The sequence below is a fragment of the Strix aluco genome, chromosome 1 (assembly GCF_031877795.1).
Source record: "Strix aluco isolate bStrAlu1 chromosome 1, bStrAlu1.hap1, whole genome shotgun sequence".
NCBI classification, from domain to species: domain Eukaryota; kingdom Metazoa; phylum Chordata; class Aves; order Strigiformes; family Strigidae; genus Strix; species Strix aluco.
In genome coordinates, this window is record NC_133931.1 from 153,088,446 (window position 1) to 153,108,867 (window position 20,422).

Sequence of the window (20,422 nt, forward strand, 5' to 3'; positions counted from 1 at the left end):
AACCTCACATAGATATGTATTTTCCAGAATTAACAGAAAGTCATGTATTTCATGTCAAGAAGCTTAGGCATGAAAAATTTTTCAGTGTGGTCTCTCTTGCTCACAGCAAGAATGCTAACTTCACGATTCATTTTCTGTACATATTTGATGGTTCTGGTGATACTGTAGCAAGGTAAGAAAAGCAAATATTACTTCTTCCACAGAAAAAAAATTGTTCTTTCTAGGTTATTTTAACTACAGAAAAAATATTCCATCTAGTTCACCTAGTCTTCCACAACCCAAGCATGTCTCCAGTGTATATGACATATCCATTTACTTATAAATTAACAGATGTCAGCTGTACAGTAAACCAGAAAAAAATGGGAAGGGGGCAATCACACACTAAACATTGTAAACAGATCTGTCTTAGATAATAAACTTTAAAAAAATCTGCTGCAGCTGTCCTTTTTAATACATAAAATTCTTTGTCTGGCAGTGTACCACTTCTTATAAATGTTTTAATTAGCTAGAAAAGCTATAAAAGCTATTTGAAACTAGAAGAACCTTTTGTCAATCTAAGAAATGGTAGAAACATACTATTTTCAAGCTATTCATTTTGACATTTACCTTAATTTTCATTTTCTATTCTACAAAACTTACCTACAGCATGACAGTGAAAGTAACAACAAACAATGATGCTATAAGCAAAGACCAAAGTCTAGCCATGATGTCAAAAAATACTAATGAAAGAACACATCTAATCTAAATCTACAACATGTGACAAATTCATCTCCCTTTCTGTCCCATGATGTACAACCATACAAAATTCTGTACTGACGCATTGTTTTCATGAAATTGGGGTAGCAAAGAAAAGCAAAGCATTTAGACAATTGTTTTAGCATTGTCTCCTTCCCTGCAATCATTTGAAACCTCTTACACAATTTCTACCACACTAAGCAAGAGTAAAAAAAAAAAAGTACTGTTTTTTTGAAACCTCTAGAAGCAAAATAGCAACATAAAAGTGACAGAAGGGTTGTGATACAAACTCATTTCTTTTTAAACAGAGAATACATATACGAAGACACTTCAAAACATGCTACACATAGAAAAAGCCAAGATACTATATTAATATCAGAATACACCCTCCTAACCCAAGGATTTTCTGTTTAAACTTTGTGATAGCTCACAAAGGAAGAGGTGAATATGCTGAACAGTAGCCTTTATGTAATTAAGTTTAAAAGTCAAGCAGCTGCAAGTCAATTCATGAGAAAGCAGGCTCCATTAGCTGACACAGCTGCTTGTTAGCTGGAGAAATAAGGATTGTTCAAGTATCCTTACTGCATTTTCCACATACAGATTTAGCTGCCTAATTTTAAATAGAGGGAACTGCAGGCAGTAAGTAAGTGCTCTTGGGGCTTTAGAATATTCAGAACTTCTTCCCCTCTGTGAAACAGTTCTCAGTGCTCTCTAGAGTAAAGGCTTTACCAAGAAAGCTATGGGTATATTCCCAAAGGTAACTGGTGAAGTGGCCGACAGTTTATTTGTTAACATCACATTCATTTAGTACCACTGACAGGCTGAATCTCTCCATTTTTAATGCTACAGGACAACCACCCTTATGTTTTTGTGAAAATAATAGCAAGGTACCTTAAGTTTCCTGTACAGCATTTGACTTTATTTGTCTTGACTTTTTTGGATTTACTTTAAGAAAAAAATTAAAATGCCTATTCAATTTACCTTGCTTTGTGTGTGTATGAATAAAGCTAAAAAACTCTAAGAAATCACAGAACATTTTCAGTTTAGATTTCCAAATACAACCAATAAGGCAAAATTATTCCATGCACATACAGGACACAAGTATATTCTGAAGTCTCAGGAAAGCGATAGCAGAGGAGGGACAAACTGAAATTAGTTTAGCTAAGGCCCACATAGTACAACAATCAGAAAAAAAACTAAGCTTCCCACTGCATGGTACATACATAATAAAGGTAGCTGACAGATACATGGTATGGTTCACATATTCATCATTTTCCTCTGGAAGTAAGTTAACCTGAAACTGCTTATCACCCTACGATCAAAACAAAAAGGTAAATCCTATTCAAGAATCCTCCAGCTGCCTTCCAAATCAAAGAACCTTCCAGATTTTATTCTTTGCAGCCCTAGGAAAGAATGGTTTGCACAAACTAATCCATGAAGTATTACTCTCTTCTCTTACACTCCCGCTTAAGAACAACCTCTGCTCTCAGGCAAACATGAAATTAGTAGACTTAGGGATGGAAAAGTTAAAACATATATAATTATTTATATAAGTTTTCTATGCAGCTGAATTGAAGGAAAAACATAACTCAGTGTTGACAATATAAGCATTATTTATTAGCCTAATATTTATGCTTATCTTACTTTCTTAACAATAAGAACTATTGGGTCAAGCTCTGTTTCTTAGTAGGTTTTGCACAGTAGAAATTTCTCTGCATATTTCCAGTTCTGAAATGGAAAATAAGAGATGATGTATCACACTTTTTTGGAGTAAATTTAGTCCTTGCTAGATACAATTCCCATTAACATTAAAAGAAACTATTGATTATACAGTTGTCATACATGTAAAACTCCCTTCAACCGGAGTCACTTATCTGTAAAAGCTACCTGGGAATAATCTAGGACAGAGGAATAACCAGCTTAAAACATGGCAGTTTGACTACCACAGAATTTAAATATAATAAATAGTAATTTTGGAAGTGATTATTTTATAGTGGAAAAAAAAATTACTTTTAAGTAAAAATTTAAAATATTTTAACTAAGTAGGACTTAAAACTGTATTCCTTGCTGTGCATTTACATTATAATTCATAGAAAGGAAGAAAAAAATGGAATTATAGAATGTCATACAATATAAACAGTTGCATTTTAAACTGTATATGATAATTATTTTATGCTAGCAGGTAAAATACTAAGATCTTAAGCATTAAATACTAATTGTGTTAAATAAGTCATTATTTAACAGCATTTTTGTGAGACTATTATGTTTCTTTAACTGTGGTAATATGCAAATAGCTAACTGTACAAGAGCAAATGACTATGCAATGTAAAAAAAATTAAAAGTTTAAAGCAGAGCAATTGAAATAAGAAACATTTCCTACTTTAAAAAGAAATACAGTGGGAAGGGCCACGGGTCCAGAAAACAAAGTCACACTATACTTTAAACAGAAATGCCACAGCTTGTGTTGCAAAAATATTACACAGAGATGGCAAAGATATCAAATGTTTAGAATCAACAAAAATCTGTGATTACAGGAAAGCATGCTGAAAATAGTCCTACAAGCTGTCTGGTGAGATATGAAACACTTCCATCATTATAACCAATTACAAAGAATCCTTTTAAAGTGTTCTCTGATGTAAGATGTGTCATTCTATCTATAAGCAACTTAAATATGGCAATCTTCCACCCAAATTACACATCAGTTTCATAGCATGTATACAGAAGAATGAAGGTAACTTTTTTTTTCCAGTTTCACTCCAAAATCGTAGTTGATCTTCCTGTTCTACTTTCTTCATACAAATAAGTTTACTTCTGAAATCATCAACATACAGTTACACAGCAATATTAAAGGCATATGGGTTCCCCCAGCTACAAACAAGACATTCAATATACATAAAAAAATTTGACATGAGTCAATGTGTGTATCAGTTATAACCAACTGTGACAGTAAATTAAGGTTTTGTATGACTATATATTTATCCTAAGAAAAAAAAAGTGTTACTCTAAAATCAAGATATACAGAAGTCAATCATTCTTTCACAAGACAAACCTTTGTCAATAAAAACACAAGACGCTAAGCAGCTGTCAACTGGATCAAGACTGCTTTTTGGCTTTGTAAGTGGTCAGCTCCAGATGCTTTTTTAAAAAAAAGGTAGAAAAAAAAAACCCACACTCAAAGTGAGCTTGGACACCCCGGTTAAAATAATCTCCGAACTCTGAACAATTAAGTACCGACATTAAATCTGAAGCACGCACCTTTAGAGGCTTTCAGAAATGTTTTGCTAACACTTGCTATTCTAAGTCTGATACTCACATTACGCATATCAACACTTAGAACTTCTCTGAAATTTGCCAACTTTCCATCTTTCACATTCTCATGTGGAAAGGCACTCTCTTTGGATCTTAATTTGCCACTTTTCAGCTTCATGAAGTGGCTTTATCTTAAACTACAATATAAGAAAAATATTCCAATATATATTTCCGTATATATCCCTCAGCATTTGAGGATAATTCAACTCAAGATAATTAACTCTTCAGTACACTCAGAGGCCTTTTACTTAATTATTTTTGTTGTTCTTCTCAAAATGACCTTTAATTTCTACAGCGCCTTTTTTGAGATAAGTGGACTAGAACTGGACATAGTATTCCAGTAAAAGTTGATGGTAGGGATGTCCCTTCTCAGGCTGATGGAATATTGCGGGGTAGTGGGGTGGGGGGATTGGAACAAAACTGGACCCTGAGCCACAAACTCCATCATATTTAACAGAATAATTACGATCATTTGTGAGCAGACTCAAAAAGTTATTTTACAATAAAACAACATTAAAACTAAGTAGTTTGGGAATAAATGGCCAAATGAAACCATTTTTATTTGAACCTCCTTACAGTATGTGCAGACATGGATAGACATAGAAACAGGAGTTATCAGAGAGATAAGCTAGGAGCATAACTTAAAAATTACATTCTGTATGGATTTGAATGACAAACTGTAGACCTAGACCAAAGAAGATACAATCAGACTAGTTAGAGTCTACAGGTCATAAAACTGTACCTGTAACAATGCAGCTGCTTTGCAACTGTAGGAAACAACCACCAACTTTTACGTCAAAAAAATCAGAAATAAAAAGGTTCAAATTATATGGAGCTTCAGTTTGGATGAAAACAGGAATCAGGATATTCGACTGTTTTGACAAAGAAATCGCATTCTAAGCTCAATATTACAGAGATATTCTAATATGCTGTGACTCTCCATGGGATATTTAGTTTCTTGATTTGGCCGCGTAATTCTGTAAGTCAAAGGCTTTGCAAAGAAACTTGCAGTGTGAAGGCTGTAGCAGGTTCCCTGAGCCCTTTAAACCCAATAGAGCAGCAGACCCAGGTCTGTTAAAAAAAAAAAAAAAACAGGCACAGCTGCCTAGGTCATAGTGCAAGACTGGTATTTCCAATTAGCAAATTCAAAAGAAGTAAGGAAAAGGACTAGATTTTTGCCTCCAAAAGGACAAGCAGAGCGTGACTCAACAGGTGGAGGAGGCTGGTCTCCTACCAAACAGAGAAGGCCACTGCTTCCCAACATGGAAGCATTCTGTGAAGTTGCTCTATCATCTCTTACTAAAATAAAAGACTGAGTCTGAAATTTCACATCAGAGTGGCTGTGTCCTAATGACAGAAGGCCCTCTTTATTCACAGAGAGCAAAGAACAATAGCTTCTTTGAATAAATAAGCCAAATTAGATATACATGGAAGTCCACGTCCCTAACTTGGGAAGAATTTCTCTTTTTGTAAGATGAATAATAAGCAGATTTTTCTTTCCAAGAATCCTGGAAAGAATCTTCTTCTCATAGAATCCAGTTCCTTAAGAACCAGTTTCAGAATCTAAATACAAAGATAAAACTTTAAATTTGAGGTGTTTTCCTAAAATAAGTAGGAATAAATATGAGGAAATGATGTTTCAGATTTGTAAAGGGCAATTCCATGGGAAAAACATTATTAAGTCAGAAAAAACCCTGGCCTATCAAAAACTTTTATTGCAACTTCCAAATAGAAGAAATTACACATAAAATGTCTTCATGTTCAATTATACAAAAGATCAATTTCCCTATTGCATTCTAAGATCAGTCTCATTTTTTCTAATCAATGCAGCATTCTTCTAAAAGATTCTTAACTGGAAATCAACTGCAAGTAAATTCACAGGCATAGACTTTTTTTTTTTTTTTTTCTAGTATGACCTACATATTAGAATACATCAGCAGAATAAAGATATTACACAGTTACATGTTTGTCTGGTCTGTGAAATAGTTTACTTGCATTTTATTTTTGCGTTTTAGTGACCTCTAGTGGTTGCATTTGAAACAAATTGTTGTTCACCGATTATCTGAATAAGAACTTTTTTTTTTAAAGTAAAAATGGGAAACCCATTAATTTTTAAAAAACCCAACAAATTAAAGGCTTTTGGCATACAGTACATGAAAGTTCACTTTAGCCTGTAAAATGAGGATGAGGCTTCTTTTCTTTCCTAAAGTTTTTCTGCTTCTTCAGGACTTAATGTTACTACTATTTAACAGATTGTTTAAAACAACAACAAAAAGGTTAATGGTGGAGATTCAACCTCAAAGATAGAGGAACTATCCTTAAATAAATGTATAACTGCATAAAAGACAATAAGGGGTAGAAATAAAGAGCCAGATTTTAACATGTAAGGGACAGCAATGGTGTCATGCATGAGTCTCTATTAGGTCCTGTGGTACTTTAAAAGTACAAAATAAATCACAAATAACTGGACGAGTGCACAATGACATAAAGAACTGCAAAGGGGTCATGATTGAGTGATAAATATTGGGAAAAAAAAATTGGTGTACATAGCATGGTACACATAGGGGGCAAAAATAATTCCAGAATTGCATCTTCCTGAGCTCTGAACTGACTTTTCATACACGGGAACAAAATTTTGCGGCTATAGGAGATGATAGTTCTACAGAGGTTATCCCTATCTAACAGGGGTCAAAAAAGCAAAGAGTATTAGAAGTTACTAGAAATGGAAGAGGAAATAAAATAGAGAAACAACTACCAATAGATAGATCACTCCTATACCTTTAGTCTATAAGACCTGGATCAGAGAGTCATTTTAGATTATGTTGTTCTGATTAGCTACAGCTGGTTTTGATGTTTCCTAAACCACAGCAGCCACCAAAAAACTTCAGCTGTAGTATCAGTTAACTCATAAGAGAACAAATTACAGCACTATATTTTAATACAGTATATAATGCTGGTTGAAATTATTTTCTGGGTTTTTTTAAAGTGTCACACAACATACAATAGCTGACAATCCACAAGGATGTTCAAACTCACAGGTTCAGGTAGTTCCTTTGAGGGGAACAGAAGGGAACACAACTCTATGAGATCAGAAACTCCTAAATGACTCCTTCCTACTTTTCCTGTAAATGAACTATCAAGTTTTGTGTTCTGCCTACAGTTATCTGATTTTAGATTACACATGCAAAACTAAATTTAAAGACATGAAAATACTAGGATTTAATTTTTTTCCTCATTCTAATTTTGTGTAAGCCTTCTAAAATATTTTTTAAATTCTGAGATATCACTTTGAGGAAAAAAAACTTGGAATTAATGTCATTACAGTAAGCACTGTAGATGCCTGTTGAACAGTATTATAACTCGGATCTGTTTATTTTTTAAAAAATCCTTATTTTCCCGATGACTGTATATAAAAAAATAATTTTAATTCATATAAGAATGGAGCCAGAAAGTGATAATGAAAGTTAATTTTCCTTTCTAATCCTTCACTTTAAATGTCACTGAGTTCAGACTCAACTTGTTTTTTGAAGTATATGCATATTTCTAAAAATGCTAAATTCCATTTGTGAACGATTTTTATGTTCATATAAAAAACAAAAAAAACTTTGAACAAAACATTATTATAGCTCAATGTAAAACTACTTCAATCCATTATTTTTATATACACAAAGCAGACTAGGATATGTATTTTCTATGATGGAAACTGGGAAGCTAGGGAAACTATTGCTGAATGTATTAATGCTAAACACCTAAACAAAACCTAAAGCCAAAAGTTATACTGACATCTCAAAATTACTTTTGAGTGTTTTCACTGGAACCTTTAAAGGTAAGTATCAGATAAAATTGCCACATACAAAAGTGCACTTAAATTGTGACCTGAAATTCAATTGACATGCAACTGTCTGTATTGAAAGACTTTGACCAAACTTCAGTGACTGTAACTATAAGGACTCTTTCCCCACTTTATAACTTTATGAAACAAACAAGAAACCCTAGGTAATAACAATAATGTTTTGAGTTCAGACTTCACCACAGAATTGAAATGTTAAGCAACACAGCAAGATAATCATAATCATTCTTAATATTCATTAGGAAGAAAATAGAAGGACCTAGAGCAACAAAAGGTTCCTTAGCTGCATTGCCAAAAAAGTCAGCAATTAACTAATAACTATATGTTCCTACACACAAGATCTGTACAGTATGGAAGCATATTTGTTACATGTGTTTAGCAGTTGTTTCTCACGTTCAAACACCCATTACAATAAAATCCTGACTTCACCTCATGAAGTAGAAATAATGTCACATTCACACTTTGAACTGACATTAAATAGTAGATTATGTCAAGTTCCCCCAATTTGGGTGCATGTGTCACACGGATAAAAGGACAGCAAGATCACTTTGTCTAATCAGTCTTCTGTTTAAGTCAACTACTGAGCATGCAAAATGAAAGAAGGATTTAAAATATTTTTCTTCTCCAAAGAAAATGACTTGCCCTTCATTACACAGGTTCTTCAAGAACTGCAAGGAATCTCAAATTAGTCCCATCTCACTTTTTGGAAAAATAATTTCTAAGAATCAATTGTACTATTTTTATACTAATTATAACAATTACATTTCAGCATAGTCAAATATGTCAAGACTTTCTTCTTGTTACACACACACACAGAGGAAGTATGACAGTGACCACTTACTTTTCTGAAAAAGAGAGAAAAAGGTGAGAGTTTTATCATTCATGTGAAGTTCTGCCAAGGGTTGGTAAAAATCAGAACCACACCTACACAGAATAAACTCAGAAGTTTGTATATTTAATGAATTCTATTCCCATTTACACATATGAAAAAAAATAAAGCAGGCTTAAAAAAAAAAGCAGCTGTGAAAGTTTCCCACATAAATAGTAAAAGCCTTAATAAAACTTCCCGCCAAATAAAAATTAAAAATATTGAAAGTTACCTCAGAGACAGGTACATTTTCTCCAAGTTCAGATGTGTGTAATGCCAGTAAACCCATCACTCGAGCAACTTTGGCACGTCTGCGTATCAAATACATTTTTTTGTAGGTGCAGAAAAACTATTTCCAAAATATGACAAAAACACTTGTCTGGTTTGTATTTTACACAGATTGCTAAGGGCAGGAAATATTTGAAGTGCGATTTACAGCTCAGATCTTCTTCTTATTTCTATTTTCTTTTATTCATCAAATTCTTTTGGTATTTCAGCTCAATTTAGCAATAAATTCATGCATAAAGGTATTTCTTTATCACTGCAGAATGAAGATTCTTCAGTTTGTTATAGTCTTACTAATCAGTTATGCTCATGTTCAGTTTTCTTGTAACACAGAAAACCCCTAATTTTAAACTTTTCAGTACAGCTGACAAAACAGAAATTAAATCTGTTATCAGCAAATCAGGTTTAAAAGTTTCATGAAAGAAAAAAATTGAATCAATAAAATCAACATTTATGAAACAAACAACAGAGGGCACCATCACATTGAAATATTTCTGACAGTCATTTAAAATAAAAGCTACCATTATAGTTATTTTACTACTATTATGGTATAGAGTGGTTTATTCAGTGATTTTAAGTAACTCTATTTGATACACTAAATTATACAACTTCTAGATAAAATTTTAGAGATTTTCTCTAATCTTTGGTTCTGTAGAACAGCAATATTCAATGCTGAAAAAAATCTCATGTTATATACACCATCATACTGCCAGTCAGGTACCACAGCAGTCTGACAGGCTAAAACACCCCTCAAGTACCCTGTTAAAAAATATCTTTAATAAATTTCAGTGATAACTCCAAATTTGAACAAATTTAATTTAAATAACTGTTACTTACATATCCCAGTTGGCGGCTGCACGCAGCTGCTGTATCAATATAGGAAACTATAGTTTAAAGAAGATAAATAAACATCAGTGAATTTCAGGTGATGTGGTATGTTCAATGATAAACACAAAAATTAAAATACCAGTAATTTCATAAAAATGTATTTGGATAACATTTGCAAAAAAGTATTATCATAGACAAAGATTGTAGATATTGTCCAAACGATTTAAAAAGACTGAGAGTAAAAATTCAATTTCTTGCTATATTCTTGCCTTAAACTGCTAAGCATGTATCAGTGTGTTAAAAAAAAATCCATTTTTTTCATTTTGAATGAGACCATGCAGAGGAAAAAACTCCAATACTTTCATCTACAAACACAGAGATCATCATATAGTATTACCCAACAAGTATTTAATAAATTAACTTCATTTTGTGAGAAAGGACAAAAATAGTTGGCAAATACTAGATTAATGAATGGACTGTTAACACACATAATCAGCCACTTAAGAACCAAACTGGATAATTACTAACTCTTTTCTAAATGTTCTGTTAATTGGCAATTCAGTTATTGGATTACTCTGTCGTGTCCCCCTCCCCCCCCCCCCCCAAATTATCCAGTGATAATGGAACACACCTTCCAGCAATTCTGTTTCCTGTTTTCACAGGAATTCTATGGCATAAGACATACCATTGCTTCCAACCTGAACATTCTTCATTGAATTTCTCTGGCAGTGCAATTTTGTCTATATCCAAGGACGATGTATCAGAATATGACTTAGGTGCATTAGTATAAATGTTGGAGAACAAGGTAGTTTACTTGTTATTAAATAAACTGAAGAGTGCACATCTTGGGATGGCTTCTGTGATGCTTTTGCAGAATGGGAAAAATAATTGTATTTCTCTTCTACACATGCAATACTCTGAGAAATACATTAAACCACTACAGAGGATATTAATAAAATTGTTTGTCTGGTTGAAAAGTGAAACTGCCATTTAGGTGTACACTAAAACAGACTCTTCAGAGAACACGCTCACCCTTTGAAGAAGTACTTAATGAAAGTTTTACTCTATGTTCTTTAAAAAGTTTTTCTTGCTATTCTTTGCAGACGTATGGCCAAATAAAATTGATTTAACAATTCAAACATGAACTTTTTTCAGTCTTCTCTGTCACCTAATGATTTATGAAGACTAATATTTCATCATATGTTATTTCACACTCTCCACCAAGCTTAGCTTTTACCGCAGCCTTTTTACTAATACAACATATCTATAAGTAAATGTATCCAAAATCTAAGAGAAAGAATTCGCTTCCCTCAGCTCTTTTAAAAAACCTGACATAGAACTTAATTTAGTAATTTTTTGCATTATTTTCTACTTACATTTGCCATACTATTTTTGTCAGTACACCAATGATTTCTTGAAATATAACTAAAAGCAGCTGATTTTTGCTACAATGGCAAGTACATAAACCATGCTGATTGCTTCAAAACTTTATTATTTACCAGCTGAGAGCTAATTAGCCTGCTTGCAATTTCCTTGTGGACAGCCACAGTACACAGATAGTACAGTAAGTTCAGTTTGGAACGTGCTGCTCCTGTATTCTTCTCGGTGGAATCAAGCAGTGAACATATTTGTTGCAAGAAGTCATTCCAATCCGTGTCTTTCATAGATGATAACTTCTCAGCTAACCATAAGAAGCAAACAAGCAATTAAAGATAACGGATCTCTGATGTTGCTTTAACACACTAGAAAGTAACACCAACATGAAAAAATAAGTTCCAAAGTTTGAATCCAATTATAATTTTAGTACTTAAAATATTAAACAAACATAATTCATATCTGAAGACCATAGAAATCAAAAAGAAGAGAAATAAAGCATAAAAATGTTGCAATAAAAGCCTCAAAACATTTTTGAAATTGCAACCCTGCTAAGTCCTTGGATTTCATTTAAGTAAACATTTATTGGCACTATATTTAGGCAAGATAGTGGTTGAGTAATTGTCCTTAATCATTACTAATTCTTAATAAGAAAGGGCAGTTTCATTGGAGTAAATTTGAGGCAAAACCTAATGAAAGTCAGTGAAATCTCCTCAGAATCAATAAACTGAAAATGTGTATAGTTATTCATAAAGGTAGGTATCCATCTAGTTAAGCCTTAGTAGTAACAGAACACAGATGACTTCAAAAGGAACACAAAGAAGTCAAGTCACTAGGACAATTAACATAAATCCTGTGGTCAATTCACTGACCACTGTACATGAACAGAGATTATTCAAAGACTTCCTTATCAGTCTCAATGGGTAACTTCACTCTAGCAGCCCCACATTACCTCAGTTTTGGTTAGTTATTTATAAGTAACTTCTCTGCCATCCTGATATGCTCCAGTACAGAATATTTAAGAGCATGTCTTCTGTCTTTTATTCCGATTTTACACTTAAGTAACAACACCTACTAAGAAGGCAATTATAATTTACATTAAAGATGAAAAGAGGTTTGGATTTCAGGTATTTATCTTAATTTTTCCACACTGTCTTTAATCATTATTGACAAGCAGCATCAAATTCAGTATCTTCAAAAACAATCAGAAAGTTGCCCAGAAAAAAAGCTACAACTCTGAAAGCATTACACAACCACTATCCCATATTAACTAAATAGAGACAACAATAGTTAAACATATCAGAACATCAGTGTGATAATTTAGCTACTTAAGTGCAATATGAAATAAAATAACACCCTCTTAGGCACTTGAATCTGATCATTTTTGACTAGGATGTTAGCCAAATTGAAAATATTTTCTGTTACTGCAATTTTGACATGGAGATTGGGGGATGTTACATTCTTTTCCAACCATAAAATTTCTTCAACAAACTAACTCCCCAAAGTACATAATTTATAGAAAGAAAAAAAGGAATGTTTATGTCTAGGTAGAGGTGCTATGTGAACTGCAGAAGGACTATATATCTGGCTGACATCCCTCTTCAAGCACAGTAAAGTGCAGTAATACTTCCTTAAATATGCTAGAGGAAATTTGCCAGGGGAAGAAACGTTTCATTAGTGACAATGAGCAGCCTTTTGTTTTCAGAAACAGCAGCTTTTCTAGACATTAAAAACTAACAACAACAAAAAAACCAAACCCCAAACAACTCCACACTATCTTTTGGGACATGATTCCCATAACATTCCATGATTAAAGGTGGGACTGGCAAGGCTGCCTAGTATTATGGCTGATCAGCACCACACATTTTAAGATCCTATTTTCATTTGCTTATCTGCCTTTGTCAAATTTTAATCTATTTGGTTGAATATTTCAGTTAAAATATCTCAGTTGTTTACAAAAAATAACACAGGAAAAAAAAATGATGCTTTTCCCACACTAAAACAAGGCTGAATGTCTCATTTTAAACATTTTTGAGCATGGGCTTGAAACTGAAGAAGGCAGAAGAGAAAGGAAGGGCATATAACTGTTTACACTTGAGAAGTCTACTCAAAATTGGTCTAGCTAGGAACATTACATATGCAACTTCAGTTTCAGAGAAGTTATGAGTTCTGCAACTGTGACAGTTCATCATCGACAAAGAGAAGCAATAGGTCTTGTGATAGTGAGTTGCACCATCATATGCAGAACTTAAGTTTTAACAACTTCAGCAGATCCATACCTGAATATATTGGTATATGTAAAGTTTTCAAGTCAAATCTAACTGGTACTTGCTTCATTATCTGTAAAATAACCAAACACAGTATAACGAGTTTTAGAGATTTCCAGAAATGTATTAAGTAGTTGAACAAGAAAACACAAAGATGCAAAAATTGTACAGGATGGGTGTACAAACCGCTGCTCATTACTGAGGCATTTTCCATTCTTTTCTGGTATGTATTTCTTCCAAGCAGGTATTTGAGATTTAACTCTGTGTTTTTAATTAGTATTTCCATTTAATTTTTTTTTTTTAATGGGAATACAAAATGATAGGATTTTTTCAGTTTACATTTTTATCTTGCTTGTACATAGAAAAATACTTGCATTTGGGTTTCAAAAGCTACAGAAAAGAACTATGCAGCTAAGAGCTCATGAAATGCTTTAGTAAATCATTGCCATAAAGTAAATACTTACATATACTCTAGATCATTCTAGAATATAAGAAGTCATAGAATCACCAACTAATCATTCATAAGGTTGGGGGTTTTTCCCCTACAACAGAGCATTTTCTGGTACATCATGAAATTGAATGACTGCTCAGTGATGGAGCATTTGAGTGTGATTTTCAGTAACTAAAGCATACAAAAAAGTAACTGTATACTGGAATTTAGCCTTTGACAGATGAAGTCTAAGTGTAACTAGAGAGCTCTTTTCTGAAAAGGGTCTTCAGTTCCACAGATCTGCAGAACACAGGGAAATTTTACAATATAAGCTGACATTTCAGCTTTTAAAACTCTGCCAGCATCTAGTAAATCCCTTTGCAGGAGATTAAATTGCAAGCCCTTCAGCTTTACTGTGTGTCAGTATCATCCTTTAGTCTGAAGACAGCCAAGTAGGCAGTGACTCTGATTACGTGTCCCTGGAATTTAGTTGGCTATTTTGCATTAATTCTGAGGCTGGCATTGCATGCTAAGGAGATTAGTCTCCATGTGCACATTAGTATGTATACATACTCCTAATCTCATCTCTTGTAGTAAGAACAGAAGCAGTGAAGGGCTAAGACTTTGTGTCAGAGTCCTGACACAGAACTGAGAATTTACAGAGGTGGCATTTGAATGCATAATTACCTTTGAAATTCTCCACTGGCAACAATGTCCTCAACCCCAAACACATTAGAACAGTATTGTTGGGTAGTTACTTTATCTAGCTGTACAAGCTCTTTAATTTTTGAGAGTGTTAGGAATTCCATTAAAACAAACCAAAAAAATTATTATACTAAAACAATGCATCAACTAAAACCTGTAAGACCTTCTTAATGAGCTAGATGCTCACTTCCAATGAAAAATGTTGCATTCTCTGCATCTGCCCCATACTAAGTAAAGTTGCTAAAATTACTTCATTTTTTTTTCACCGAAATAAAAGGAAGACGAAAGGGGCTCTTGCCTATCATTCCTTCTAGCAATACTACACATGTGCCCATACGTTACACTGTCATTACAGTGCAGAGCTCTGATTCTTTTTGGTCTTTCCTTTGATGTCAAGCAAACTGTTACCACATTAGAATCCGTATGACAGAAATTGGATGGACATTTCTTGTAACTTCGGGTCTTCTTTTCCAGAGAAAATAAGTTCATATTTATTAGAAACATTATTACATCTGAAGTTTAAACAGTAACAAAAGTTATTCTGTAAAGGTCTAACTCCTAAACTAGAGGGCTTCATAGATGGTGTTTTCAGTATACCAAAATACAGTTTTGTGTTCATTTAAATAATAGATATCAAAGCAAGTTATCAGAAAACAAATCTACAGAAGTACTGAACACAGCATTAGCTTCTACTTTTGTAAAATATTATTTGATATTAGTATTCAATCCCAGAATAACTCAGTTCTTCAAATTAGCAACAAAACAGGATTATAAAAGACTGCCAAAAATTTTCAGGAGAGCTTGCCAGATGACTGGGTGGAACTGCTTTAAAATGAGAATTATAAAATACAGGAAAGGAGTTTCACCCTGATTCAAGACTTATCTGCAAAAATGGCCTCACCCACAAGGTTCTGAATCTTTTATTTTGCAGTACCTTTGGATTGTCAATGATTGGTGTTATGATAAGATCAGATTCAGTGTAAATGAGCTCTTTCAATGTTGACTCCATATCCTGCTGACTTGAGAACATACTTTTAGCCTAGAACAAGAACAAAGTTTTTTAAAAAACTATTTTGCACAAAAAAAGAAAGTTTATGTTTATTCCCCAAATATTTCATTTCAACAACATATCACACAGTTTGGCCATGTAAACAACATATTCTAAATTACTTTTTATTTATGTAGTAGCAGATAGAGCCAACTATAAAGACACATGTTGGAAGAAAAAGCACCAGCTCCAAAAACTAGACTGAGAAGAAAGAAGATAGTATTATCCCTTTTATATGCTGGGGAAAAAAATAAAAGAAAGGGGAGACTAAGCATTTTCTTAACTCTTACATCTGAAGTTCTGCAAATACTTTTTTTTCAACTAACTTGCACACTGTAGGAACTGCTTTCCAGTTGCAATTGTGTAAGGATGAAGAAGAAAGGTGACTGCCACAGACTCCAGGCTAAAAATCTAACTATGAAGATACCACCAACCCTTAATATTATTTTTCTACTCACCTTTTTCAAGCGTGAATCTCTTTGTGGAGAATTTTGGACTGAGGCAGTAGTAGCATCACTTACTTCTACTGCAGTGCTAGTTCTGGGTGTGGGACGAGAACTTTAAAAAGAAAAAAAGAAAAAAAAAGACTACAGATTAAGTTTCACTGCAAACTGCTTTTTTGTTGCTCTTTTGAAACTTTCATGCCATACAGTTAACTTTCAAAGCTGACAAACATAAATGGTGCTATGCCTGATCCATCAACTAAACATGAACTTCTTTATATACGTCCTGACAAGGTTAGAATTTATCTGTCAGTTAGAAATGGGTGGTTTCTTTTTTCTGTTGTTGTTAGATGAATATAATTTGATTATTTTCTCACCCGTAGTCACTCTCCAAAATGGATGCTAAAATATGATTACCCTAATTCCTAATAACAAACAATATATGAAGAGAATTAACTTGACAAAAAATTGCAATTTATTTTATGTTCTCTTCTGACTGCCAACTCTTAGCTAGGTAATGGGAATTACAAACTGCCTAATTCTCACGTATGAATGTGAACTAGGTTTACATCTCAGTTTTTCTTTTTAAAAATCCTGTCACCTAATTAGACAATGAAGAAAGGAGAGAACAAAACACTGCAAATTTGCAATTTTCGTAAAGCTGCTGTGAACTTTTTTGTAGTATACATTGAAGTGTTTAAAGGCAACTTTAGAATTCTTAAAATTGGCAAGCCATGAAACTAATTTAATGAACAACTTCAAATGAGTGTGCTTTCTTGATTAGCAGAAAGTAATATGCACATTTAGCTGCAAATCAGTTTTATTTATTAGAAAAAGCAACTAAATTAAAAATACAAACAGCAAACAAAATTAAAGATACACATGAAAATCAAGTCAAATGACTAACATAGTTCTCATTCTTATCCTTATTTTGTTAAAAAGGCATCTTTCATCTGTTTCTGACAGGAAAAATTTAAAGGGTACAATGAAGGAGTGCCAAAATATTATCTACTAGCTAGATAAAACTACATAAAATGTCCTTATTTTTATGGTTAAAAAAATATATCAGGATCTGCTTGGAAGTTTAAGCAGTCTTATTTCCTAAACCAAAAAAAGTACAATTTCTAGCTAGGAGGCTTAACAGATTATTCTTGGTTCCCACATGCTTCAAAAGACATAGATTTGTTAAATATATTTGTTTTCCAAACCTTATTTACTTTCATATGTGATTGAGATACAGAAAATCTTTCCAGTTCTCAGATGGTTTCTCAGTTTAAAACAAGATCACTGAATTGAACTAGTTGAAATGAATAAGATCTATTCCACTTGCACACGCAGAAGAAGCTACTGCTGTTAAAGGCTGATTAACTTTTGAACAGCAGCTAAGTAAATTCCAGTACCAAATGTCAGGTCAGCAGCTTCCTTTCACTTCAACGTTTTAAAACTTTAGTAGGTAACACATGCTGCTTTGAGAAGTTAAACCATTGAAGCAAAGAGAATTTCAGAAAATATATTTTTTAAAATTGTATAACATTTCAAATTTCATATTAAAATAAATGTACTTTTCATAAATAAAGTATGTTGTTAAAAATACATTTTTTTCCCTGCTCTCATTCCTGATATAATTTGGATTACATGTTGTTATACTAAATGTTCGTAATGCCATTGTAGCCTTTCTTTTCAGCAGATTGCTAAAGCAAATACTGTTTTAAATTACTAGTAGTAAGAGTTTAGCTGTGATGATAGAAGTTAAGTGAGATTAGAAGTAATACTTTATTAAAATCAACTGAAACAACTGGAAAAGTAGACACACTATCATGGTCAAAAGCCCTATTTCAGGTTATGCAAGAAGCTTGAAAGAGTAGTTAATTTCAAACTGGAATATTTCTGCTTGATGACAATAAGAACAATATCTATTTTATTACATAATCTTCTTGGTTTGAAAGCTAGTACAAAGTTTCAGAATCAGACCTCAACTAAAACAAATCACTGTTAACCCAATCACTATTTTTTATTTAATACCTATGTCGTACTTAGTAAATTGTTACCAATATAGTTTGTGATGAAAAGCTGCAGGCAGAATTCGTTAGTGGATCTTAAACTGAATGCTTAATCTTGTGTATTTAAAGGAAGCATATTCAAAGCATATTCTCACATATGTGAAGAAGGAAATAAAGTTTGAAATAAATTCTTCTGTTTAGACACAGAGCTAAGATATTAAAAGTTTACTTCCAAAAACCAGTGCAATAAAGTCATAAAAGCATTGCTTTAACTACATACACTGCTTTCACAGCTTGTCAAAGATGTCTTAATATTAAACTGGTGATAGAAAATTCAAAAGGAGACAACACTAACAAAATGTTACAAACACAATAATAAAATGTCTGAAGAGATAGGGGGAAAAAAAAATTTAAAAATGCAGGGTTTCAAGGGTTTTCTAATTGTTCTTTAGGTTTTCGTACCTGAGAAGAAATATGGATTCATTTGATTCACCATCAACTGTACTTTTTGGGCGTAATTCAGTCTGAGTTTCTACTGAAAAGAGAACATGAACTTGCATTCAGAAGTTAAAAACAAATAAAACATAGGGAATAAGCATGTTGCTAAGACTGACAAAATTCACAGGACACAAAATAATTAAAAATAACATAATGAACAATATTACCTATTTTGAAATAATTGCTTGGTAGCTTATTATCTGCTTTTGAGGATGACAGGTTATCTAGATTTTTCTGAGTATCCACTGGCTTTTTGGCACTCCAAGACACTGATGAGTCTGTGTCCTCACTGCTGTTTAATAAAAGATATTAATTACACAGATTTAAATTTTTAAAAGAGGAATCATATCCATTATTTGTTGCAATTATTAACATAAAATGTAGCTGTCATTCTCTAGAACAGCATAATATTTTAATGTGTTACATATACTTTTTATATTAGTAATGGCAATGATGAAGAATAAGTTTACAGCAAATAATTTGGAGAATATTAAAAAAATTCTCTATCTCTCTCAGTAGAACTTGCATGAAACAATTTAGAAAAGTTAAATTATTACCTCATAACACAAGAGCTATAAAGAAATATTAAAAGCTTTAGAGGCCATTCAATCTTCACAGGAAAAAGTCACAACAAACCTACTTCTAATAATGAAGCTTGTAGCCTAGATTAAGATCAATACAAACTACCATTTTTTTGCGTAATGATTTACACGTCCACACTTAATTGCAAGTTTATTGATTTTGGTTGTTTGGGTTTTTTTTAATATCCCCCTCTATTATTCACATGTAACTGGGTCATATAACCTTCTCGGAGGCTGTCCAGGATATCAAATATTAACCAAACCCACATTGTGATGAAAATAAATTGGCCTCACAGCTGGAAAAAGTATTGAGCTTCTTTTGCATGTAAAGCCAATGTCCTGCGTTTGTCATAACTGTCAGCTAGTGCATACCTCAGCAGATATTTCAGAGGCATTTGAAAACCAAGAGTAAGGTCAAATAGCCCAATATTTCATATGAGATTAAGATTCTTCTGATTCTCTGAAAATTCCTCAAAGATGAGCATTGTGGTAGAGGTTGAAATAAACCTTGCTAAAACCTTGAATAAATTCTTACTTTGTGGTATAAACTTTAAATCTTGATTTCTTATCTGCCTTGGTGGTGAAAGCAGTAATAAAATTAAAAGACAAAGAGCTGTATCTCAAACTAGAATAAATGTTACTAACAAAAATATTGCAGCACTGGTATCAGAAATGGGTATTAAACAAAACAAGAGAGAATTTCAAAAACATTCAGCATTCTAAAAGAAAACTATTCTCATATTAGTTCCCTAGGTTGGAACCTAAAGTATCCTCCAAATACTCTAGAAAAAAGAACATAAAAAAACAACACTAAATATCCTAATTCAATATTAAAACCAAAAAAACAGCAAAGTAACAGGTATTTTGAAGAAGCCTAACTTTTTAATATATAGAACCTATTTTCACAAAAGGTCTGGGTTTTTCTGCATATATAGCAGTGTGGAGTATTACAAATTTAGAAGAAAAACCCATTAGATTAATGCTCTATGTCATAAGCAAAGAATATGGGTCAGCTGCATTTGCTGAACCACAAATCTAAGATGCTGTACTGATAGCCTTTGTGATGTTTTAAGCCTAATGCATAAAAACAAACCAAAAATCTCAGTAAAGACAAAACTGATCCATATTTATAATTTTTTGAAAGCTTTTGTAGAATCTTATAAGTCAAATTACAGTGCATCATTGTTATATAAACAAATAA

General features: G+C 32.8%; 1 protein-coding gene across 5 annotated transcripts in view; it reads right to left on the bottom strand.

Annotated features, from left to right (window-relative positions):
* Window positions 1-20,422, bottom strand: part of ULK4 (unc-51 like kinase 4) — a 252,397-nt gene that overhangs the window by 215,759 nt on the left and 16,216 nt on the right. For 3 of the 5 annotated variants that reach the window (XM_074840835.1, XM_074840804.1, XM_074840841.1), the window contains exons 11-18: window positions 18,808-18,932; window positions 18,605-18,677; window positions 16,158-16,257; window positions 15,586-15,690; window positions 13,529-13,589; window positions 11,375-11,556; window positions 9,885-9,931; window positions 8,995-9,073 (exon numbers count right to left, since the gene is read on the bottom strand). In XM_074840835.1, coding sequence (XP_074696936.1) covers window positions 8,995-9,073; window positions 9,885-9,931; window positions 11,375-11,556; window positions 13,529-13,589; window positions 15,586-15,690; window positions 16,158-16,257; window positions 18,605-18,677; window positions 18,808-18,932 — 772 coding nt within the window. The remainder of the gene's footprint in view (window positions 1-8,994; window positions 9,074-9,884; window positions 9,932-11,374; window positions 11,557-13,528; window positions 13,590-15,585; window positions 15,691-16,157; window positions 16,258-18,604; window positions 18,678-18,807; window positions 18,933-20,422) is intronic. The other 2 variants (XM_074840823.1, XM_074840813.1) reach the window with 2 other exon arrangements.